At 44.3% G+C, this 25,685-nt stretch overlaps 1 protein-coding gene across 4 annotated transcripts; it reads right to left on the bottom strand.

The window, feature by feature from the left end:
• Positions 1–723: 723 nt before the first annotated feature.
• LOC130515207 (vesicle-fusing ATPase) lies at positions 724–25,276 on the bottom strand. Of its 4 annotated transcripts, none has more exons than XM_057015347.1 (21): positions 25,086–25,112; positions 15,382–15,399; positions 10,606–10,691; positions 8,755–8,854; positions 8,626–8,665; positions 8,203–8,369; positions 8,009–8,116; positions 7,576–7,651; positions 7,049–7,204; positions 6,753–6,952; positions 6,504–6,669; positions 5,839–5,913; positions 4,821–5,008; positions 4,588–4,683; positions 4,361–4,517; positions 3,965–4,098; positions 3,670–3,816; positions 2,997–3,131; positions 2,808–2,921; positions 2,536–2,591; positions 724–1,890 (listed from the first exon to the last, which is right to left on the bottom strand). In XM_057015347.1, exons 1-21 carry the CDS (start codon positions 25,095–25,097, stop codon positions 1,869–1,871), a joined length of 2,253 nt encoding a protein of 750 aa, XP_056871327.1. In that variant the 5' UTR covers positions 25,098–25,112; the 3' UTR covers positions 724–1,868. The 4 variants fall into 4 exon arrangements, with proteins under 4 accessions (XP_056871327.1, XP_056871328.1, XP_056871329.1 ...); XM_057015348.1 differs by lacking the exon at positions 25,086–25,112 and adding an exon at positions 23,594–23,617; XM_057015349.1 differs by lacking the exon at positions 15,382–15,399 and having other exon boundaries at positions 25,086–25,276.
• Between the last annotated feature and the right edge of the window lie 409 nt (positions 25,277–25,685).

Consider the following 25,685-nt stretch of genomic DNA (forward strand, 5'->3'; position numbering starts at 1 on the left):
TGTTTTCACAAGAAAGCATGTGTATAGAGTAGTAATAAAACAACTATGATCTATGCCTGACCCTCATTGCTGCCCTTTTACACAGTGTGCCATTATTACTGGTACAGACATTAATATTATTAGCCCATATTAACAGTTCTGTCATGTGTTTTAAAGATGTACATCTGATGAGAATTGATTCCATATGCTATTGTGCGTTGTGGTCATGTGTTGAAAGGCATTCATAACTGCATAATTAATCCCAATTTTAGTTTTCAGTATCAGATTTACATTGGCATTACCAGTAATGATTATGGCGATCATGGTTTGTGTCTGTAAATGTAATAAGACTCCTCATTGAGCTAATGTGTTGAGCTAATGTGGGTCCATATATGAATTTTATGGAAGTAAAAACAGTGAAGGTTTGAAGGTCAAAATAATCACAAACGTTCTTGTGAAATGTGTGCCAACATCAAAACACCACATAAGGAATCATCTACTCCATGTTGTTCTGGATTGCTTGTTTTTCCTCTTGCTTGATGGCTTTTCACCTGTCATTTCTGATGTGTCCTTTATGGTTTTCAGATGTACTTTTTAGCACACGTAGGGACTTTTTGCCTGTTTTTAGGTACCATAAAAACACAGCAGAGCAGACTAAAGACACACATGCAATGAGATGGCACTTATATTCTCAGATATTTGTTATTTAACTTCAGTCAAAATAGGAACAGAGACACAGTTGAGTGTTTTTCCTGTGCACCTGCGGCTTTTATTGCAATAATACATCTGCATGTTAATATATTTTCACATCCACACACACACACCCGCACACACTGTAAAAGGTCAAAGCCAACACAAACATTGGACACAAAAGAAAAAAAAAACAACACAAAATGAATCACCAATTATATAACCCCCCAGATATAGACGTTAATGCATGCATGCTCACTCACATAATCACATTCCACGACCCCGCGTGCGCTCTCCCACACCAAACACATGCAGCATGTGGTCTCGCCACACATGCACACGAGCGCACACCAAAAGGGACTGAGATAAGTAGCAAAGGTCTCTCGATTCTATCATAAAAGTGCCGAGTATTTTCTTGAATGTGTAACACTGACGATGTCATACCTACAATAGCTAGACTGAACTGAACTGTACTGTACGAGCACACAGACAGACAGGCCGACAACTCAAACATTTACTTTCACTATTACAGTCAAGTCAACGTCTGTGGAACGAGAGGGAAGAATCATACTGCTATAGTATGAAATCAACTTGTGATTATCGTTTAAATTCTTCTCACGATATACTGTTTTGTCTATATATACTATTTACAACGACCGGGTTTCACACTGTATATTTAAAGGGTTAACATGTACACATGGAACAGCTTCTATGTTCTTTGACAGCCACTACACATCAACTAAAAGCCTCTTGCCGCTTCACATTGTCAATATTCAAAGAGCTTTGGGATTTTGGCCAGTTTCGGATGATTTTGGTCTCTGGTTAGTCAAGACTTGCAACACACCTGCAATAACTACCTGCAGCAGGACGTAAGTCCGTTAACGAGTACAGTGAATACCAGAGCAAAAATGAAGAACTAAATCAAACATACAGAGTTGCATTTTTTGCTATTTCTTTTACACACAAAGCACAAAACAGCACTTTTTACAATTATATATTTTGTTTTGTTTTTTACAGATAACAGATCTGGAGCGGTACGACTTGCAGTGGTGTGTGACGATATGCGGTTCAGTGCAGTTTTCCATTAGTAGGGAGGACGGCGGGACAGTAGCGGGCTTGTGTGGACAGCGATACTCCGTTGTGCGTTCGGAAGGATGGATTCACCGGCGGCTGGACCTTCAGATCTTTGTCTGTCCCTTTTATTCATAGAAGCTTCGACCCCTGGGGACAGAAAATGAAGAGAAATAAGTAAGACAAGTGTTTGTTGCTTGTCTGTTGTTCCCATGTGGCAGGGCGGCAACCTCGACCCCTCACTGATCTCCAGTCTACTCTACATGACTCAGAATATGTGTCACACAGTTACAAAACACTGATTCAGTGGTTTCCTGGGGTTGCAACCATGAAAGTCTCCCAAAATGTGGACTATGGACACATTTACATCTAATCATGTGCAAAAGCTGATAGTGCTTTGTGAGGTGATAAACTATATACATCAGTGAGGCCTAATAAAGATTTTTTTCCTCCCATTTTGTTCTGTCACAAACACCATAAAGTAAAAGCGAAACCATCTAAGGGGAGGTGGGGATTTTGTTCTAAGCACTTACTAAGAAAACTACAGGGGGTACTAGAGACAGGTCTCATTGGCGGCTGTGGACCTTACCAGGACACAATTAGTGAGACAGAGAGCTTAAATGCGGATTTGATCGCCTTCATTCAACCTGGTGATTGCAAAATAAAGCTGTTATGTTCAGAGGTTGGCGCGGAAATGTGTGTGATCATTTAACCTTTGACCAAAGTACATCTGTGCTGCAGAGGAGATTTGACATACAGGGTGTTGACAACACTGAGCATGGGTGGTGTACTCACGCCCCCTCGTCTCTGAGCAGGGACAGGAACTTGGACACTCTGTAATCCTGGTCCATCTAGACAGTCAAAGGAAACCCAGGGGAAAAAAACAGGAATTTGTATTATTTATCAAAGAAATATTAAGTTGCTTCAGTTAAGTGTCAGAAATAATAAAATAATGGCTAAACTTGGTATCATCCAACATTTAAGGATCCAATAAATAGAAATATGGACTAATTATTCAAAGGGGGAAAAAAGGAGTTGCCAGGCTTTGACTGTTGAGGGTTCTTTACCTGCAGTGACATCTCAATGAGCACCAGGAGCTTCTTGATGCCGATCCAGACGCGCTTCCCTTTCAGCTGTTGAGCGATGCTGGCGCGTTCTTTATCCGTGAAGCTGCCCAGCAGCTACAGAGGACACGACACTTTCAGCCCCACCTTCATGAAAAAGCCTGCTGTGCGAGGATCTGCCATCACCCGTACCTCTAAAGCGTCCACCAGCTGCTCCCCAGTAGAGATGTTGGGGATGTGGATGGTGGTGCTGAAAGCGTCCAGCATCTCCATCTCCTGTAACACATCTTTTCTGCTGGTGGTCCCGATGATGAGCAGCTTGCGACCCTGCAGGAGGTAAACATGGCAACATGCTGAAATCCATTTGAAAGCAAATCTACCATTATGCCACAAGGGTTTTGACTTTAAAATCACTTTTACATCGATACTGTATGTGCATTATAAAGAGCACATAAAAACTGGTACACTACGTCTGTAAATGACTACAAATCTTTGATGATATTTCACAAACCCAACTCAAATATTTGTTCACAAACAGGGGGACCAACACAACAGTGTGGTGTTGTAAGATGCAGGTGGGCACGACGCAGCCAGTCAACCCATCAGCAGAAAATAACCCCAAGTGTTTTCACATTTTCTCTGTGGTACTTTAGTGAAGAGGAAGCTCCTGACAGAGAGGAACGTTGCTGTTTCTCTTTTAGTAAAGAATTCAGCCCGTGCCAGACGTTCTTCAGCCTCACGTTGAGCTTTCGCCATGAATTTACTGGCTACACTGTCTGAGATTATTTGATACTTTGACTTTAGCTGAACACGGAGTATTCAAATGCGTGTTGAGTCATACAGAGTTTTCAGAGGGCCCACAGACCTTTGGTGGAGCCTTTTTCAGCAGCACAAGGAGAGCCTGAAGCACCAGGTTAGAGAAACGAGGACCGATGGGGACGTAATCCAACAGGCGCTCGATGTCGTCGACCACAACGCAGCTGAGCTGAGACTTGTAGGCATCATCAAACACCTGGAAGCAACAAACAAACCAGGACAAAAGGGAAGACAGATGGAGAGGAGCCAGAGGGAAATCAATGCATAGACGGGAAGGATTCAATTCCACCTTTAACTGTGAGTTTGCCAACACGTGAAGGATTAAAACGCGCAGCAGCACTTACCTTTTTGATTGCCTGGCACTTAGAGATTTCTGAGTGTCCAATCATCTTGTCTGGAGAGCAGATCTTAATGAAGGGGAACTGTGAGTCCTCTGCAATCTTGGCAGCCAGTGCAGTCTTTCCACTGTGAGGTGGGCCTGTGTGTGTGTGTGTGTGTGTGTGGGGGGGGGGGAGTTGAGGGAGGGACAGGGGTAGCAATTTACTGTCTGCATATTTGAGTAAGTATGTAAATCAGCAGGTGTCACAAGAGGCCTTTAGTGCTCTATGATTGTTACTATTACTATGTATAATAAATGATAATAATGTGCTCAACAACGCGATGTTTGCTGCTTATCTAACTCATGTCATATGTCACGGTACATTCAAAATTCACAGGACTTGCTGTCGTCTTGTTTCTACCTTCCAGTAACACCGTCACTAGCGGTGTGCGATCGCTGTTCTTGGTCTGCTGCACCAGCAGCTCGCCGTCGTCCAGGACGTGAGTGACGGGATCGCCCCATTTGATGATGCCGTTCATGATGTAGCTGGAATAGTCCTCCTGGTTGGTGCCGAACGCCTGGGGGACAAAGCTGGAAATGTCGCGGGCTGCGGTGTTGCAGGCGGGTTCACGCGCGTTGAGTACGTACGGGTTTGATGTCATTGTTGAGGGATCCCTTGAAGTCAGCCCTGGTGACCTGCAGCTTCTCCGCCCGCTCCATATCCACTTCCACTGTTGACGTAGCCTGTTGGGGGTGTTAGCGTTGGAGTCGAGTCAACATTCAAGATCAAATCAGCTCTGATTTTCTGGTTTGTGCACTTTTATGGATGCAGAAATCAGTTCATCGGTCCAAATGTGCAGGATGGGAAAGAGCTGAGGGACCTTGATGTGTCGGTTCATCGCTGTGGACTGAGCTGCCCTGACCAGCCCTTCCAGCTCGGCACCACTGTAGTTCTTCGTCTCGGCCGCCAGTTCCTTGATGTCCACATCTGTGGCGAGCAGGTTGAAGTTTTTCATCTTGTTGGTGTGGATGTGGAGGATCTGGACACGTCCCTTCTCATCAGGCAGACCTGGAGGTCAGAAGATGAGTGTGGGAAACATGGAAACCAAGGTATACCTCCAATCACTCACGCCTTGCTTTGTTTAAACCACTGCTCCTCGACGCACGGCTGAATTTAAGGGGAAACTAAATCTCAGAATCTCATTTTTATTTTAGGAGTTTTCACAAATGTGGGAGTTCAATTAGGAATGACAGGCTTTTTACTGAGAATGCCTCAAATGCATTCCTTTGGATGAGAGAACGTCTGGGAGTTGGGGCACAGCATTATCAGAGGCTTGGATTCCTCCTTGCAGATGCTTTGGAAGGCCATTGTGTTTAGCCGTTGCTTGTGTGTTTTTTCTGCTATCTCCACTGTGTCTGTCACCAGCTGTTTTTCTCCTTCTGTCACATCTGTTCAGCTTTACGTGACAAACAGATTCAGAAGTCTTAATGGACACAGCAAATGCATTAAAAAGAAAAATGCATCCCAAGTCCCATCCAAAATTGAAAGAGCCTTTCCTCGGCCCTGGCTGAGCTGTAGGCACGGGTGTCCCCAGACCTGTTTGCTGCAGCTTTAATTAGCTGTAGCTCCTTGTTTGGGCCTTAAGTGAATGGTGGTCTGGCTGACTAAAGCGGGTGATGCTGGTCTCACAAATGCTTTTCACATAACTGTCCCATCTGACAGATTTTCCTTTCCTATCCTTGATTTTCCCAGTACGAAAGACAGAACGTATCAAACCATGAACCAGCTCTCATTAGGTAATTTAATTTTATTTAAAAAAAAAAAAGCTGTACTGTTTGTGAATGGTAAATAACATGCTTTTGTAATATCCTTGAAACTGAAGAAGAAAGAACACGTACCAATCTCCATTTTGACCTCAAACCTGCCAGGTCTCATCAGGGCATCGTCAATGAGGTCTGGCCTGTTAGTCATACCTGCAAAGACGGGGAAAATGAACAGATGCTGACACCGGCTCCAGCACACGCCAGAGCTCTTTTGTTTTCATGGAGCAACCTGCCATCTGGCCTTTTGATTGAATTCATTAAGCAGATCAGTCCTGAGAAAGAATGAGTGCTGCAGATTTATAGAATAAGGTGCAACACCAACACATTTTGATTACATATATTAATGCCAATCTAGTTTTAAGAACTAGTAGTTTTGGTGTTAGTGAATTTGTGTTTGATTTCCAAGAATTACATATTTTCAGACCATCTCTCACAGTAAAGGTAAAACGGAAGCCATAATAAACAGAATAAGATGACTTATGAGGGTTGTTTTTTCTTAAATCAAGGACACGGTAAGATAATAGAGCTGAAGGAGATTAGAAGGAGACTGTTTCCTTTCTTCTTATTTTGATAACTGCTTGAGCATGTCTGTGCTTTCCATTTCTCACACTTAATCATAGCCCCCCCCTCTCAGTTTTCTTTAAATGTGTTACTTTCTTGTAAATCTGTAACTTTTGGCGTGTTCAAGATCAAAATGTGTTTGTCCTTAGAAAACTGACTTCCTGTTTGGTGGTACTGACCGATAACCAGGATGTTATTAAGCTGTTCCACGCCATCAATCTTGGAGAGGAGCTGGTTGACCACCGTGTCGTGCACGCCTGTGCTGCTGGCGCCCGTTCCTCTCTGCTTACAGATGGCATCCAGCTCATCAAAGATAATGATATGGAGGCCGCTGTTGGCCCCGAGCTGAAAGAGTTAACATAAACCAGTCAACTCAGACAATCATGAGCATTATCTTCCAAATCTAAAGGATATTTGGCCTCTCTCACCCTTTTCTGCTCCTCCTCTGCTTCGGCAAACAGCTTGCGGATGTTGGCCTCAGACTCTCCCACATATTTGTTGAGAATCTCTGGACCGTTCACAACTTTGGGCTCACGTGCGTTGAGCATCTTACCGATCTGCCTGGCCATCAGAGTTTTACCACATCCTGGGGGTCCGAACAGCAAGATGCCCTTCACGTGCTTACATCCTGAAGGAAAGAATGAACAAAAGTGTTACAAATACAATCTCTGAGGAATAAACGGGAAAATGGTGAGAGGAGAGCCAGAATAGCCGGACTACTCACCCATCTGCTCCACAATGTCAGGAGGAAAGACTCGGGATGCGAAAGCTCGACGGAAAATGTCAGAGAATTCCTTGTCCAGACCTCCAATTCCCATCTTCTCGAAGTTCCATTCTGGGTTGATGATCGTCTGCCGTGCCTCCTTGGTTTTGGCCTTACCTGCAAACACGCAACAGCATTATTTACTTAATTATAGTTATAAATGTCTAAGTGAGAATCAGGAAAAGATCCTCGGGATAAAATAAACCCCACTAAAAATCAGAAAGAAAAAAGCAACATTAGAGAGAAACGAATATTCTTGGGATCTTACTGCCACCTTCTGCACAAAAGAGATACTACATGATCCAAAGTTTGTCTTTAGCTGCTATTCATCACATGTGCACATTTAATAGAAAAAAAAAAGAATTGTGCTTTAAGCTCAATTATGTGCAACTATCAGTTACCACTATTCAAAAATAAAGAGGCCCTAGTTTATTTTCAAATATGAATGTGTTTAGTGTTTAATAACACGACTCTGTTAAGGAACCTACCAACAAGCGTCAGGGATGAATTCTCCACTTTCTCGAAAATCACCTGGCTGTTGCCCACCATCAGCCCAATCTCGATCTGTTAGCGAAGACAGGTTCATGTACAGAGATCCGTTACCACTAAATGGTGAAAGAGCTCATAAATATCCATGTGCATGCAGATCAGCATGCCGAGCACAGGTAATGGCTGCGAGACAGATCATCCTGTGTTATCAAACATGAATAATTTGCTGCAATTAATTAGGGGTTGCAGTGCTCATCTGTATTACAGTGGTTGAACTGGTCGTCCCTTCAGCATGTATGAGGATAATAAGGATTAAACGATGTTCAATAATATACTCAACAGTCCCAGCGGTGGACAACAACTCCCATTTCCTGTGTGTTCCAAGTTTTCTCTTTAAGCTCAAGTAGTAATTCAGGGCATCTGATCAGCTACCTTCTGTTTCTTTCCAGAGGCTGGTTCTCCTCTGAGGATGCTCGCATCCATGGCCTCAATGTCCTTTATCATCACGCCAAACATCTTGTCGCAGAAATTAAACACCAGCTGAGGGAAAAGGGAGGGATTCAACAGGGCCAGAGCAAAGATGAGATGTTTTAGTCATTCATTAACTGGACGGCACCAACACAAACCTGCTGGGAGACCGAAAACGCCTGGTTGTTGAACTGCTGGATGAACTCGGCAGCCATCTTGTCAGAATCGTAGGGGGACGAGTCGGTGCTCTTCTTCTGCAGGAAGTCTATTTCGATTGTCATGGCGCCGATGCACTGCTTGGACTTGTCAAAGTTATAGTTGCAGACTGGGGGGTTACAGAAAATGATCTCAGATGATGCTGGCTAGAAAAATACACCACAATGAAACTTATCACACAGCAACGCCGACAGCTGTAGCGCCAGGTTTTGGATTATTGGTTCCGTTCTTCAGTAGTAGCACTTTTTAATCCCATAAAAGTGATTTTTTTTTGTAACAGTTGACTGGTTGGCTAAGTTAAGAAATGGAAAACCCTAATTGGGACTAAAATATTTACCAAAAAGTTAAATATAGAAATGCTATACCTTCCACCTCTTGACCAATGGAGATGCCAGCCCATTTCCTCTATAAGAACATTTGAAAGGTTAGAAAGAGTTAAACCAGTGCAGTGTGTGTGTGTGTGTGTGTGTGTGTGTGTGTGTGTGTGTGTGCACCTGTGGCAGGTTGAAGCCGATGCTCCCTGCAGCCATAGTGTGGTGAGTCTTGACTGTAAACACATATTTGTGATTGGGCGTGGTCTTTACGATCACGTGTCTGCAGAGAATAGCCTGTTGTTAGCATTTCGTTTTAGGTTGAAACGTGTTTCATATTGCACAGCAACATGTCTTCATATGAGGATGACCTCATCATAACTATTAAATTAGCCCTTTCATCATTACTCATTTCACATGAAGCACCCTTTCACAAATTTGCATCATTTTCTGAGATTGCAAGACCTCATCACTTTACTCTTCTGTCTGTCTGTCTGCCTGCCTGCCTGCCTGTCTACCCATCCATATTTATCCATCCATATTTATTTCCTATTTTAATATCTACCTACAAGCAGGCCAACAAAAGAAACTGTTTGAAGGACCAATTCCACCACAAAGGCTTAGAAAAACACTTTCTGCATCTGCTTGGGGTTTTGTGAGGTCCATTTGGAGTCAGATACCAGTGTCCAGAATGCCTGCTGCAAAGAAACAGGGCCCAAACGCTGTAAGCCACATGTTAGTTTGTGCGTCCAGTTCACAAAAGCCACTAAAATCACCCAACCAGCTGTGCTGCATCTGGCCACACAAATGTGTTGATTGTGATACCTGACTGTCAGAAAAGCAGTAACATATGCAATAGGCTGGTATTTCATACTGTTTGCATGCATAAACTTAGAATCATTTTAATTCTGCCTTTTGCAGTTTAAATAAAAGATTTAAGATGAGATGTTCACCCTTTTTCAGGAATTGGGGAACATTTAGGTTGAACTGCAGACTAAGGCAGAAGATTACAGGGTGGATTTCTGGGAGACGGTCCTCAGAAATGCAGAGTCATGCAGACTTCACTTCCTGGAACCATTTTAACAGTGTCAAAATGTGCTGCAGGAGCTAATTTTGTTGTTAATCAAAGGTGAATCATGATAGCGACTGTGGCCACAACTGTGCAGCATTTAAGCTGTATGCTAGATTTTATTCCAATATCAATAAACATAATTACTGAAGTGCATTTCTGCACTGTCGATACATTAACTGTGACTCAGCTGTTGCTTCTTTTTAACATAAACACCTCTCGTTCTCCAGCAGCCAATTGTCTGTGTGCATCCTGGTGCTGCACAGGCGGCTGCATCCTGAAAACGAGGGGGGATCAAATACAGAACATGGCTTATCTATGATAACCAGGGTACTTCATCGAGACAGAAATGAGCAGCTCTAATTATTTAATATCTGTTGGTTACTAGGATACTAATACTTCTGTTCCAGCAGGGCTCATCCAGAGAGTTGAAATTAAAATCCTGTAAGGTTGATGATTGCATGATTACAGTTTATTGCCAGTAATATATTTTAGAAAATTGATTCAAACTATATATCTGTAATGTTCTGCTCACAATGTCAATAATCTAAAGCAGGCAACAGCTGGTAACTCCTCTGTGGATGATAAAGAAAGTGATTCCATTGCCATGGCAGCAAAAACAAGACTAACTTCTTACTGCCTGACATTTTAGAGACGATCCAATGTACACCTTTTTTATCCATCTGGGGTCTAATCTCCATCTACTCCATGAAATTTGCTTTGTGAATAACATGGACTTTGACCAGAACATCAAGGATATTTTTCTTACTTACAGTTTCTTCAAGTCTCATACGTGTCATATGACATTTAATTCAGCCTTGAGACTTCATCTCTATTTGGCCTTACTTTCATCCTAAGCTGCCTCCTATTGTGTTTTTAACTGTTCTCAACAGATGGAGAGTTGCTGATTAGCTGGGTGCACTGATTGATGAGACGACTGGCTGCTGGCCATAATGACTACTCACTGTCCTGACTGCAGATCTTTCTCGCTCACCACGGCGCAGTTAGTCAGTGACAGCTCGTCTGTCGGGCAGCGTGCAGCTTGCATGGACTAGAGAAGGGATAAGAAAGGAGGAAAACACAGAAAACACAGCTTAACAATTTAACATAAGGAACACCTGCTGCACAGTTTACTTAAACCCAAATATAGTGGAAAGCAGAGCATCTCAATTTAACCTGAAACATATAAGCAACATGGTGAATAACGTCATTGTCAGTGACATTATACTCCCTCCATCCATCCATCCATCCATCCATCCATCTATCCATCCATCCATCCATCCATCCATCCATCATCCATCCATCCAGCTTCCGTCCCATATTCCTGATCATGATATAGTTCACGCCAGTGTATTCAGGTCACGCAGACATATTTTACAGAGATGTGATCTCATCTGAAGCTTTTACAGGATGTCCTGCTGCTGCAGGCCTGACTGAGGAAATCTGATCCTAATAGCAGGTCACCCTGCCTCCATCCACACTGCACAGGTCAGCTTGGAGACAATTTGAAGAACAATCAGAAAATATGTGGCGAGGCTCTGATAAGATAATGTACCGAGGGTCATTTGCCCTGTTTTACTTTCAGTAGTGAACAATGGGAACGCTACTGCATTAATAATATAGTACATCTATTTCGTGGCATATGACAAATAAATATTAAACCCTTAATAACTCTATTAAAATGGTACTACATGAGTCAGATGGAAGCAACAGGGACTAAGATGCTTCTCTCACCATGTGACTAAAGCTGAGTGTGTCTGACACTGTTTCAGCAGAGCAAGTGTGATTTTTCACTGGCAGCAGCAGCAGAAATGCGGCGCAGTGTCTGTTCAGTATTCTCATCAGGTCTCATCTGTTTTCCTTCACTGTTCCCGGGCAGGACACGAAGCAGGGAAGCCCCGCGTGCACCAACATCCCCTTGACTCTCCTTGTATCCTGTCAGGTTTGCATATCGTCAAGTCCGATGACCCTGTCCACACTCTGGCCGTGCACTGAAAAACAACCATCGCCACCCGCACAGTAGCGAGAATCAGCTGCTAGTTTCAGCAGATTCCTAAGTAGCCGCGCGGTAACCATGGTAACTGCATTCAGCATTCAAGCGGAGTGCCTGAAGATCAATCACGCTTTACTGCCCGTGGATATATTGCTGCGTTTAAATTACAGCGTTGCATGGAGGTACCAGAGACTGCAGCAGCAGAAGGTTCAAAAGTTCTCTCATACCTGAGTTCTTCCACACCTGCACGGGCTGGATCTGCTGTGGGCCCAGAAAGCAAAATACACCTCCTGGCAGGATTAGTGTCTTTGCAACAACTCATCCGGAAATCAACATTACACCAGCTTTTAATCTGACGAGGACTTGAATTTCCTGCTAGCACAATGACCACGACCTGGCTGCAGCTACAGAGCAGATATAAAGCCTGCCTTTATGCTGGTAATGCACCGGTGAAATGGCTCCCATGGCGTATTCATTTCTGCTAAAAGCAACATAACTGTCATACCAATGTTTATGTTACATCAATGTAAGCGTTTTTTGGCGTCTGTATGTTAGCATACTCAATCCTTTCCCTTGTCATGATAAAATGGATTTTACACAAATGGGTGCGAATGAGTCCAGTCCAGAGGTTCAATGTTGCAGATATATTTAACTGAGTTTTTAATCTTTAATTTTATGGCTTTTTACTGCAAAAGTAAGAGATTGTTTTGACCTGTTGCAGAGCCCTGCACAGCAACATTCAAGCACCTATGGGTAATGAGAACATGAGGATTGATTGATGCTTGACATAGTATTCATTACTGAGTCATGATAGTTGGCACAGCATCAGCCGTCCAGGGTTAATCTCCCTCCCCAGCACTGCTGATGCTCAACTGCACCCACTGCAGCAAACCCACATCAGCATCATCTTTGTTGTGCTGACAGAGAAATGCGTAAATAAGCCAGATATTTTTGGCATCCTGTAGCAGGCCTCCTAAAAATGAATGTAAAACTGTCGACGAGAAGGTTGAATGACCCCACCTCCATGTGGGGCTCGCGGTTCTCCCCATGCCTGCATATGTTTCCTCCAGGCTCTGGTTTCCTCCCACACAAACAGGCACATTAGGTTGATAGAACTACCTAATTGCCCCAAAGTGTGTGAGTGTGTGGGCGTGTGGGTGTGTGCACACACTTGCACACCCTTCTGGATGATGGATAAAGAGCTGTTAAGAAAAGCTGGATGGAAGCTTGTATAAATCTGTGTTCGTTTTGTATCAAACGCAAAGATTTGGAGATTTTTTTCCCCTAATTATTAATTATTAATCAATGCAGGGTGTCGTTAGCCATGTCACACTAAATGTGTGTTTCATTTGAGAACTGTTGACTCAGGAAAGAGAACGGCATCATCTGGCAACAAAAATCAATAGAGAAGTCAGTTAGACAGTTCCTCATCCTGGCACGTGGTGAGAAATAAATAAATAAAAACAAATAAATAAAAGAGTAGTTTGATGACTCTCTATGACTCAAACCAAATTGTTACAAACTATAATTACCTAATTACCAGTGTGTTGAATTTAATGGGATAAAAGTCCCCAATGATGTAAGAAATAAACTGCAGAACAAGTAATATCGCTTCTCAAAATGCAAATTCAATTAATTCCCAGCAGCCCTGCAATTAATATTTTTAATGCAAAAGTTTAATCATTTGACAGCCCTATTTTTGGTGATAATTCTCCTAAACAGCAACTTATTCCTTAAAATGGCTGTTGAATAACTTATTTATATAGCTTAGAATTTTCTAAAGCAGAAATTCTATGATTTTCTTTTGAGACAATATTTGACTATGAAACAACATGAAAGAACTTTATATATGATAAATATTTTAGGTTTAATCCCATTGTGGTTACCCCAGAAACCATCTGGTAACCTAAATAAAGAGGTTTAAATGCCAAAGCAGGGATATTTTAAAACGGTCCACTATGGACTATCCAACCCCACAGCTTTAGCAAATTAACCATTTCTATTCATAAATAACTCGTTGCTATAAAGTAGCAGACAGCTGCCCTGAAAAATGTTCACATTGGTAGCAACTGGCATTTAATCAGCCAGTTTAAATCATCTTCAAACCGTGTCCTCCAGTGTCACAAGATGAAGATCTGACCCAAAGTCTGCCTCTTCGTCTTGTGTGAGCCCGGCGATTGTTGTCAACGCCACATCCAGTGACAGCTGCAAAAAATAGCTGCCAGGAACGAGGGGTGAGCTGTAGGTGCTGAGCAAACTGAAGGATTGGGGAGGAATCGCTGTGTAAAGCGCTGCTAAAACAAGGTCAACATCTAAGAGGTCATTCAATTTCAAGTTTGGGGGAGGGGGGGGGGGGGGGGTTGAGCTTGCTAACAAAACGTTTTGACCTTTTGCAACCTAAAAATGAATTACGAAAACAGAGCTAATGCAAAAGCTATCGATGGGGCTTGAATGGAAAAAAAGCAGGTTCCAGTGGAACAAACTCACTTGTTCTGTCCTGTCTATTTTTAGCTGCTTTGCAACATTGAGCCAAAGAATTCATGTTGACGAGTTGGTGACCTGTTTACTCATTTGGTACAATTGTGATATGGTTCCCTGTCTACTGGTGCTAAGCTGTTGACAGTGAGATATATTTATATATTTATATATCTTCTTCAGAAACACCTCCACACTTTGGTGAAATGCCATCAGGTTGGCAAAGAAACTGTGCACGAAAATCAATTCAGCAAAATATTAATTTCATTGGCAACAAAATGTCAATTTAAAAAAAAAGCTACACTGTGTTCCTTACTTCTATATATACGTTTGATATGAGTCAAGGTCAGATCGAGAGACGCTACACTTATGTCATTTAAATGTAATATCTTACAACGTCAAGTAGGCTACAAGATGTGTGAAAGCAACGCATCATGCTACTATGAAATCCAAGGACAAATAAGAAAAAAAAAGACTGAAATCTATCAGTCTGGAAAAGGTTACAAAGCCGTTTCCAATGGTTTTTGACCCGGCAAACCGTGGCTAAAGAAACTGGTAACAATGGTGAACCTTCCCAGGAGTGGTTGGCCTTCCAAAATGACTAAGAGTACAATAACGATTCATCCATGGTGTCACAAAAAACAGCCTTTAAACAAGTTCAGGCCTCACTTGCCTCAGTTACAGTCAGTGTTAATGACTCAGCAATGACAAAAGGACTGGGCAGAACTGGCACCCATGGGAGAGTTTAAGGCCAAATATTGTGATCCTGGACAACAATATCGATGAGAAAGTGGAACTTTAGATGTGACCTGTTACAACTGGCATAGAAATACCACAACAAGGATGCTTGTTGTGAATGATGGGACCACGAATCTCGTCTACCACAAAAAAATCTGCAATTTGTATTTACATGGAATATCTCTGTCTAATATTAAAATTGCGTGATAATCTAAACATTTAAGTGTGATATATACACAAAAAAGAATTCAGGATGCTTAAAGACCTGGAAAGAAGGAACGCGCCTACTTGTTGATATAGCACAGGCTAAATCGGCTTTCATTTTCAGCGGTCCGTTGCTATGCCTACCAGGTGGAACAACAGCTAGCTTATCTCACTTCAAGTGAAAATGTCAACAATGGTGGACTGATAGCCTGCACAATAATGCGTGATGTAAAACATTCTGTGACCTGGCCTAGCTTGTCTTCAGGAAAATGGTCAATGCCCCAGGCCTTCAGATAAAGGAGCCCTTTATCTGAAGTGTATCTATACCTACCTTGTAAAATATTACGACCTGGCGGGCACCAGCAGTGGCAAGCAGAGAGGAAGGACAGAAGAAAGTATTTAAGAGGAAAGGGCTCTTCGTATGGAGTTGGGAAGGGCTGCAGGCTTCTGAGGGTGTGAGAAGCTTATAGCAGAAGAAATGCACATTCAAGCTCCACCCACTCATGCAGATCACACACACCACATGATGATGGCATGATCGCGAGGGCATGCAGCAGAGGTGGAGGGTCTGCTTGAATGATGGTTTCCTACGTCCATGACATTGACCAAGCAGCCATGCAAAACAAATGTTTATTAGTGTGTTTGTGGCATCTCTTCCCCAGCATAAAGATGAATGAGCAGTGAGCACTTAAGTGGCTCACTCTTGTTGGGCATGTGGAAACATTTCTAGAATCTTTTCCCACCATAAAGGATCCATGTTAATTACTAATGTATAGAATGGGAAATAACCTCCACTCCTGAAGATCTCCTGACAATCAGCCTTTTTCATTTTCCCCACAAATGCAGCACACGAGTGTAGAGGTGTGGATGGCGTATTTTCACAATTATTGTAGACACTTGTGAATTGTGGGTGAATCCAACTCATCACAGGCACCAACAAACTCAACACCAGCACCACAAAAAGCTGTCGCATCTCTTCATCTCTCCAATTAGAGGACACAGACTAGCCGTCATTCCCTCTGCCATCATGCAGTATTTATTTTAACCTATTTACAACATAACAGTCATTAATATAAGTTAAAATGTCATCAGTGGGGGTTTTTTTAATTGGCCAAAAATACCATCAAGAATCAAGTACTTTGCTGTCCTATATCTTAGAACCATTAGCAACAATCAGCTACTGGATGCTAAGCTGCTAGACGCTAAGTGAAAACTCAGTTTGGAGAAAAAACAACTATTTGTATTTATGTTTGTTATACTGACGTTTACACAATAGTCCCTCCCTCCTGATGTGTGCTGACAACCGCTTGATAAAACTCTCCAACCGTCGTTTTATTGGATTTACTTTGAGAAACAACAGTTTTTGCCACTGGTTGGCTGTTGTGCTGCTGCGATAACATTTGCAGTCCCAGGATTTGTATCGAGCAGCCACAGGTTCGGGCGTGTCTCTGGTGGCAATAACTCCGCATTTCCACCAAACATGTCACCTTTTATCCCCTCAGTTTTCAGTCTACTGCGCTCTTCACCAGTGATCCAGAAAGTCCAGTAAGCTGTCCCTGCTGGGGAGAAATGATCTGGGGTCACTGTGTAGAAGCAATCTAACAAGTTACTAAGCTCATGCCATTAAACAATAATATCATCAGGGAGGAAAGAAGTGTAATTTTAAATTCCATTCAGTCCCCCTGAACCTTTTAATCAGGACATAATAATATTCATCTTTTGCTGGTGGAGTTACTGTTCCTCACTGGCATGTTGGTGATATTTCTTTCTGAGTGTGCTGTGTATAAACCTGAGGGGTGGGGGAGTGGCAGAGAAACTGTTCCATCATTTCTCCAGGCTGTCCTATAAATATGACTCTTCAAAGATTACCTTTGAATTATTCATCTTCCCTCCCTCTGGAGGCAGATCAGGTCACATGTCTCCACGAGCAATCAATGGATGAGCGGTGGCTGATCGCCAGGATTTATGGTGCGGCGTTAAAACCCCTCAGCAAAGGCCGGTCCAGGTAACGCAAGAGAAATCAATAAAGCTTAGCAATAAATACTCCTAGAATAAATTCTCCTAGGATCCCATCATCCAGGTGGCACCTTTGGAGGGGTTTGCCCTTCCTTTATAAGTCAGATCATCCAAACAAACACTACCACTCAAAGATGTCCCAAAATGCTTTATCATCAGGGAGGGGGACCGTACCACAATGTTGGGTACTTTTACAGTAAGAGTATTCCATATGGCACAGGGAATGTATTTCAGGAGCAATTAAAAGGAAAATGGATCCAGAAGGGTTTCAGGAAGGGATGCAGCCACACCTAGAATGCCAGTTGTTTATCGATTGTTGGACGGCATTTTTGCCTGGACTGAACTGTGCTCATCATGAATGAACATGGCTATAAACAGATCTTTGATCCACATTATAGTCTTGAGTGTTGGGATGGTCAGAAAAGTCATCTCTTGAAGGACTTCTATTCAACAATTTGTCAAATCCTCTCAACCCAGCAAGCTCAGTGGAGTCTCCCTGTAGAAAAAGCTATGATGAACAAATATGTTCCCCTCGTATTACTCAAACAAAATCTGACACTGCTGTTTTCTGTCTGCATGATCTACAGAAGAGGCCCATTGCCTAATTGCGTTCACTCTCAAAACGTTTTCCAGCTCGCGATTGGAGTCAACAGCAAATACAACAGCATAAGCATCAACAGCATAAGCATCAAGCCAACATTGAATGTGTTTCTTGTTCCCTCCCTCTTGGACACCGCCTTTGGCAATCTGCATATATGCGTCAGAGGCCATGGCTGTGCCCACTTTTGAAGATTAATATAAATAAATATCTGATATTTGAGTCAGTTTCACAGCTAATAAATGACATACCTTTGATCAGTACTGTGTAAAGACATGACTACAGCGAGCAAGGGAGAGGGACATAAAAGCAAATGTGGCAGCAAATGCTGATTTCACCAGCAAACGGACGCAAATTTGAGACATTTGGTTTCACATAATCCAAATTGTAGCGCAGATGTTACACTGCATATTACCATAGCTATATTACAGCACTTGAGTTTTCAATGATTCATCCACTGCCTTGACTGTTATTCCATTTGTTTGCTCTTGAAAATACAGGAAGTGAGCGTGAGCAGAGATTAGTGCTATTGAGAGGTCAAGGGATGACATCAGCAAAAACTCACACTGCTCTCACATTCTTAGTCCTTATGGTCTATGTTTGTTTCTGCTGTCAGTCGGTGTGGTTGTGTCTCACAACTTAAGACGTGCCTGAAAGAAATAACATTAATGACAGCTCTGGTTGGAGCAGGACGCCATGAGGCTGGCTGCTACGTTCAGCTTTCTAAATAAGGCAGCTGAAGTGTCGTAAAAATCGTTACGACACTAGCTGAGTCAGGCTAAGGTTCTCATAAAGTCAGTGGTTCGGTTTATGTCCAGAACCAATCGTTTTGCTCCATGCTCATCTGAAACTGACTGTGCTCATTGTGTTCCCTTCTAATTTGTTTTGGGCTCAATTCCCCATCAGGCCCAGGAAGCTGATCGATAATCGATTAACTACAACTCCGTCCTCATGCAGTGTGTTTGTAGAGGTGTAGAATGTTGCACTTTTTAAAAGCTTTATCCTATCCCGGTCATATCGTAACGCAACTGTTTTGGTAAAATTTGCCAATGTTATTATTTTCAGAATAGATCATAATAGACAATTTTTAATAACCATTAATGTTTATTAAATAATAAAAATGTAACCACTGAGGCAGAAGCAGTTGAGACCATAATTCAGCCCAACAACTGGACCCAAACTTTGAAAATACAGTTGTAAACAGTAACAGATGGGACCTACTGACAGTGTTCAGCAATGTTATCATTGCATGTGATCCAGACATGTCAAACTCAGTCCTCGAGGGCCACGATCCTCCCGGGTTTTCTATCCCACTGAATGCATTTTCAGCCTGGTAGGACAGAAAACCCGGCAGGACCGTGGCCCTCAAGGACTGAATTTGACACATTTAGCCCCAAAGACCCTGCGGTCACAAACACTCTGGATGACCTAAACTCTCTAAAGTTGATCCTAAACAACAAGCCCGGTCTGCCACTGAGGTACTCTTGAGCAAGGTACTGTACCCCCAAATGCTCACGATTCACTGTACCCTGCCTTTTCTCATATGCAGTGAGGATAGGCTCCTGCTCCCTCCCTGTGACCTCAAAAGGGACAAATCTCGTGAGAAAAGTCAGCAAAGCAACAAAGTAATTCATCTCCATGCACAATCACACAGTCACAGATGCTCACACACACAGAACCACACGTTCACTAGTTGTGCACTAAGACTGCGGCTTGAACTAAGGAGATGCTACCTTTGGGGGGGGCAACCAAACTGGAAGAGGTCATGATGCATTAAGGCAAAAGGTGCCACCACAGAGACACCCCAACCCCCCCCACCCGACCTGGGCAGACCTCCGCACCAAGATGCCGATCTCTCTAGGCAGCCAAGCCGAAGCAGTTCTGCGGGACATCAACCCCATCAGAAGACCAGAGACAACTCACAGTCTGGCAGGCCCTCCTGAGGAAACACTAGAGCTAAAGTGAAGGCATAAAAAGTGTAAAATAAAGTAAATATATCAGAATAAATGAAAGTACATTTAGAAAAAGTAAGACTGCATGATAGGGTGAAAAGGTCGAAATCCAGGGGCCTAAACCAGCAAAATAACATTACAGATATAAAACTGTAGAATAAAATGAAAAATATGAAAGGTAGAAACTGAGGAACTAAAGAATTTTTTTTTAAAAACAAAAAAAAACCCAAAATGCTCCTCCGTGAACCATCACCTTATCGTGGTGGAGGAGTTTGCGTACCCTAATGAGCCTGAAGGATATGCTGTCCGGGGCAGTTTGCCCCTGGTAGGGTCTTCCAAGGCAGATTGGTCCTAGGTGAAGGGTCAGACAAAGAATGGTTCAAGACCCATCATGGAACATCTAAAAGGGAAGCCGCGTACCCAGCCCGGAGGGTTACCGGGGCCCCACCCTGGAGCCAGGCTTGGGGCTGGGGCTCGATGGCGAGCGCCTGGTGGCCGGGCCTACGTCCATGGGGCCGGCCGGGCCCAGCCCGAACCAGCTATGTGGACACTTCCGTCTACAGTGGACCCACCACCCGCAGGAGGAGCATGAAGGGTCCGGTGCAGTGTGGATTGGGCGGCGAACCAAGGCGGGGGCCTTGCGGTCCGATCCTCGGTTATGGAAATTGGCTTTTGGAACATGGAACGTCACCTCTCTGGCGGGGAAAGAGCTGGAGCTTGTGGGGGAGGTTGAGTGTTACCAACTAGATATGGTCGGCCTCACCTCCACACATAGCGTCGGCTCAGGAACCCAAGTCCTTGAGGGGGGTTGGTCACTCTTCTACGCTGGAGTTGCTCAGGGTGAGAGACGGAGAGCGGGGGTGGGCTTTTTGCTTGCCCCCAGACTCTCTAGTTCGACGGTGGGGTTCTTGCGTTGAGTTCCGCACGGACCTGGCAGGCCCAAACGCTTAGTGAGGGTCTGTTGGGAACGCTTGGTGGAGAAACCCGTCAGACTGGTCTTCAACTCCCACCTCCGACAGAGCTTTGATCGTGTTCTGAGGGCAGTAGGGGACATTGAGTCTGAATGGGCCATGCTCCGCTCCGCCATTGTCGAGGTGGCTGTCGCGAGCTGTGGCTGCAAGGCCGCTGGTGCTGCTCGTGGCGGTAATCAAGCTGAAGAAAGAGGCCTACAGGTCATGGCTGGTCTGTGGGTCTCCGGAAGCAGCTGACCGGTACAGGTTGGCAAACTGTCCGGCGCCTTAGGGGCAGCAGGCGGCAACTCGCCCACACCGTGTTAGGTGTGCGTGGGGAGCTGCTGACATCTCCTGGGGCAATTATCCGGCGGTGGAAGGAATACTTCCAGGAGCTCCTCAATCCTACCAACACGTATCCTCAAGGTGGAACAGAGCTGGATGACCAGGAGGTGGACCATCCAATTTCCGGAGCAGAAGTTGCCTAGGTAGTGAAACAGCTGTCCGGCGGCGGAGCTCCAGGAGCGGATAAGATCCCCCGGGGATCTTAAGGCTCTGGATGTTGTAGGGCTGTCCTGGTTGACACGCCTCTACAACATTGTGTGGACATCGGGGGCAGTGCGCGGACTGGCAGACCGGGGTGGTGGTCCCTATTTTTAAGACTGGGGACCAGAGGGTGTGTTCCAACTATAGGGGGATCACACTCCTCAGCCTCCCTGGGAAAGTCTATGCCAGGGTGCTGGAAAAGAGGATTAGACTGATAGTCGAACCTCTGATCGAGGAGGAACAATGCGGGTTTCGCCCCGGTCGTGGAACCACGGATCAGCTCTTTACCCTGCTGGGGTGCTTGAGGGGAGTTGGGAGTTTGCCCAACCAGTCCACATGTGTTTTGTGGCTTATGACCGGGTCCCCAGGAGCATCCTTGGGGGGTGCTCCGGGAGTATGGGGTGGAAGGTCCCTTGATAAGGGCCGTCCAGTCCCTGTACCAAAGGAGCAGGAGTTTGGTCCGGATAGCCGGTTGTAAGTCGGACTCGTTCCCAGTGAGGGTTGGACTCCGCCAGGGCTGCCCTTTGTCACCGGTTCTGTTCATAACTTTTATGGACAGAATTTCTAGGTGCAGCCGGGGAGTGGAGGGTGTCCAGTTCGGTGGGCGGAAGATCTCGTCGCTGCTTTTTGCGGATGACGTAGTTCTTCTGGCGCCATCGAACAGGGACCTCCAACAAATGCTGGGACGGTTTGCAACTGAGTGTGAAGCGGCAGGGATGCGGATCAGCGCCTCCAAGTCAGAGTCCATGGTTCTCGCTCGGAAAAAGGTAGAGTGCCTTCTCCGAGTTGGGGAGGAGGTCCTGCCCCAGGTGGAGGAGTTCAAGTATACCGGGATCTTGTTCACGAGTGAGGGTAGGATGGAACGGGAGATCGACAGGCGGATCGGAGCGGCGTCAGCAGTGATGCGGGCGCTTAACCGATCCGTCGTGGTGAAGAAGGAGCTGAGCTGGAAGGCAAAGCTCTCGATTTACCGGTCGATCTACGTCCCAGTCCTCACCTATGGCCATCAACGTTGGGTGATGACCGAAAGAACGAGATCGCGGCTGAAATGAGGGGAGGAGCTCGGAGTAGAATCACTGCTCTTCCACATCAAGAGGAGTCAGTTGGGGTGGCTCGGGCATCTGGTTAGGATGCCTTCCGGACGCCTCCCTTTAGTGGTGTTCCGGACATGTCCCACCGGGAGGCGGCCTTGAGGCCGGCCCAGGACTAGGTGGAGAGATTACATCTCTCGCCTGGCTTGGGAGCGGCTGGGGGTTCCCCCGGAAGAGCTGATGGAAGTGGCCGGGGAGAGGGCTGTCTGGGCATCCCTCCTGAAGCTGCTGTTCCCGCGACCCGGATCCGGATAAGTAGGAGAAAACGAAACGAAACAAAACAAAATGCATGAAAAAGTAAAAGATATAAAAAGAGAAAGAAAACAACACACCCAGACTTATTCAGTGTTAAAGTATCACTATTGTAACATGGGAATAGTTTTTCCCCAATAAAGAATTCCCCCAATACATGAATTACTAATCCAACGGTCAGCTTGACCAAGACCAGTAACAGCTGCCACAGTTAAGTATATTGGAGATGAACAAGAAATGACAGGTAATCAGAATGTGGTTTTTCCTGCGTGCACATGTACAAGCATCACACTAAATTACTTGCGAACTGGTGTTTTAAAAAACACAATCCAATAAATGTGTAGTTAAGATGCTCTGCATGCATTTATCTACTCCTAAACAGGAATAGCTTCAATTGATTGCTGCTGATGTATTTATTTTGTCCCTTGTTTATCCTTAAAGTTTTAACACGCAAAGATAAAACCTGACAAAGGAAAAGGTCCAGCCATTTTAAGCAGTATTGACTGCGCTCCCTCGGGTGGTATGCCTCATACAGTAGTCAGACGGTTCAGACGATGCAGAGGTCTGTTGAACTAAACATTGCTGAGCACTGCGGGAAAAATAGAATTAGCCCACTGGAATTCCTCCAGCTTTTATTGAATCAAAAACAGAGCCATTCTGAGCACAAGGACTGATGTGAGGAAACAAATGGACGCCCTGATGAATATCTACACACCCCGCACTGCCAGGTCTCTGTGGAAGAAGCCTTCAACGCAAAGATGCAGACTCATTTATGCCGGTAACGCTACAGTTAATCACACTCTGCATTAAGAGGTGCAAAAAATGAGTTTTTTCTGTCCTCTTGAAGGTCTGTTAGGTGGCTTTTTATGAAAATCAGAAAAGATTAAACAGATACAAATTTGCAAGGTGAAAAAGATCTGAATTGGGATTTAAACCAATAGCAGCGCTGCGAATGTCTGACACAGATGAAATAGTCTGACCAACATATATGACTGTAATTACAGTTACATCAACCCTGTCTTCCCCCGCAGTTTCTACTGCATGTTTGAAATGGAAGTCTGTCACTTTTGAGACGGAATTCAGCTGTCAGAGCGTGCAAAAATGAAAAAGTGTGTTTGGGAGAGTGAAGGAGACACACCTCTGTCATATCTGCACACAAAGCCAGTTTACTGGGAGAATTCCATTCCTGATGAGTTACCAGGCAACCAGGAAGAGGCTGATAGAAAAGAGTCCCTTACAGGGAGGCGGAAAAATAAAATACTGAGAAAAAAAAACATTAAACGTGCTTATTTTACAGACAAGAGGTAGGATACACCATAGACGAGTCACCAGCTCATCCCAGGGCTAACGTATAGAGACATACAACCGTTCACACCCCATGCAAACATGCAGAGAACATGTAAACTCCACACAGATAAGCCACTGGTTTCAAACCACGGACTTTACTTGAATTTATGGCTGTAGAAATGTGATAATATACTATAGCGATAGAAGCTCTAAACAATATTGGCACTATAGAACAGAATGCTACTTCTTATACTTTAAAATTTTGTATTTCCTTTTGTAGTTACAATTATTACAATTTCAAGGTATGGCACTAATGCCACTCAAACAGTAGAATTGTGTGTAACAGAAATGGTTTCTAAAAAATTGTAGCGATTTTTTTTAAACCTCTGCTTAGCCCTCTTCTTTCTTCATGTTCCATCTATTCTTTGGACAGGTGGTATAAATACAAAATAACTACACCGAGTGCATATTGTGACAAATATTCAGATTCATATTTTTAAAACATCCTAACATCGGGTCCCATTTGTATTCATATAAATATATCTGAATTCTGGAAAAAAAACTTTAGCATGTGCTTCCACAAGGTAGAGCACGTAGATGACTTTAATATTATCGTTGATTAACAGGTTTATCTGATGTTTGATGAATACAAAGCTGATAGCTGTCACTGAAACAGCACTGCCTCCATGTTACTGTAGATATCCTGCAAAACCTGCATCCACCTGGCATCAACAACCACCAAGTAACGGCGATGGTGGCTGAAACTGTCTGGTCGATGAAGAGAGTGACACCAGACAGGTTACACAATCAGCGGAATACACAGGAACACAATCCAGCCGCCGGCAGCTCTGCTCCGCTGCTCTCCGCCGCAGACAGATCTACGCCGTTGTTCAGCGGAACCATCACGTGCATGCTGGGTCGCTGCACGCGCAATGGTCGTGCACGCAGATTCTGACTATTAGGTGACTAGTTCCACCTGGTTACGGGCAGGTCGTCGAGGCTCATATGCTGACCGCTTAACGGTTCAAGGGCAAGCAGAGCTCGGGATTAACCTCCGGAGAAGGCTCCGGTGCGAGGGTCTGATGCTACAGTTACATTTTGATGGCAATGGCATCCCGCTGACACATGCTCGGAAGGTGTGTGCGCAGCGAATCACGTGAAATAAACCGATTCGGATGTCGCGGTGACATTCAAGCGCTGAAGGCTGCAAGGCTCCCCGGAAAGAGGCAACACTCGTCCGACATTTTACGCACAACGTGTGCTTGATCTATTTCTCTCTCGCATCGGCAAAGATATGAGTTAACAGTTACCAAGTGAACCTTATTCATATATTTATGTCTTACCCGGGCCGCCATCTTCACGGTTGCGTTTGCTTCTGTGATGCAGCTCGGTTCTGGGATGTACAGGACGGCGGGGTCGAGGAGCGGAAAAGGCGGGCACCAGATGGGCTTATAAGATGCAGCGCACCCTGCTCTGATTGGTCGATCCCAGCGGAAGCGAGCCGATTAAACTCGCGTGCGGCTCGGGGGGGTCTCGAGTCGACACGCGGTTTAATCTGACGCCTGCGCTTTTAACGCCATTTAACCCAATTGGTGTTTGCGCATCTGACTAGGCTGATTTTTAATCACGGAACATTTGCAAAATTAAAGACGAAAAGGACTTATCACTCTTATCTTGGAATGTGGGAGCATTAAACTAATTTTAAAAAGTATATTACTTTAACTAATATTCGATCAGCTTTCATCCAGAGTCTGTGGGACAGTGTCACGTGATTAACAAAGCTTTTTGAGCGTACGTTAGCTGTTTATAGTTAGCACCATGCTATTTCTGAACCATACTGAATACTTTTTAAATGCATTCAAAAGCAATCCATCTATCGAATGTCATGTGCACGCATTTATATGAGCTATTTTCATCCTCTAGCCATGACTGGCATGTTTTGG

Source organism: Takifugu flavidus, chromosome 18 (assembly GCF_003711565.1).
Source record: "Takifugu flavidus isolate HTHZ2018 chromosome 18, ASM371156v2, whole genome shotgun sequence".
Taxonomy (NCBI): Eukaryota; Metazoa; Chordata; class Actinopteri; order Tetraodontiformes; family Tetraodontidae; genus Takifugu; species Takifugu flavidus.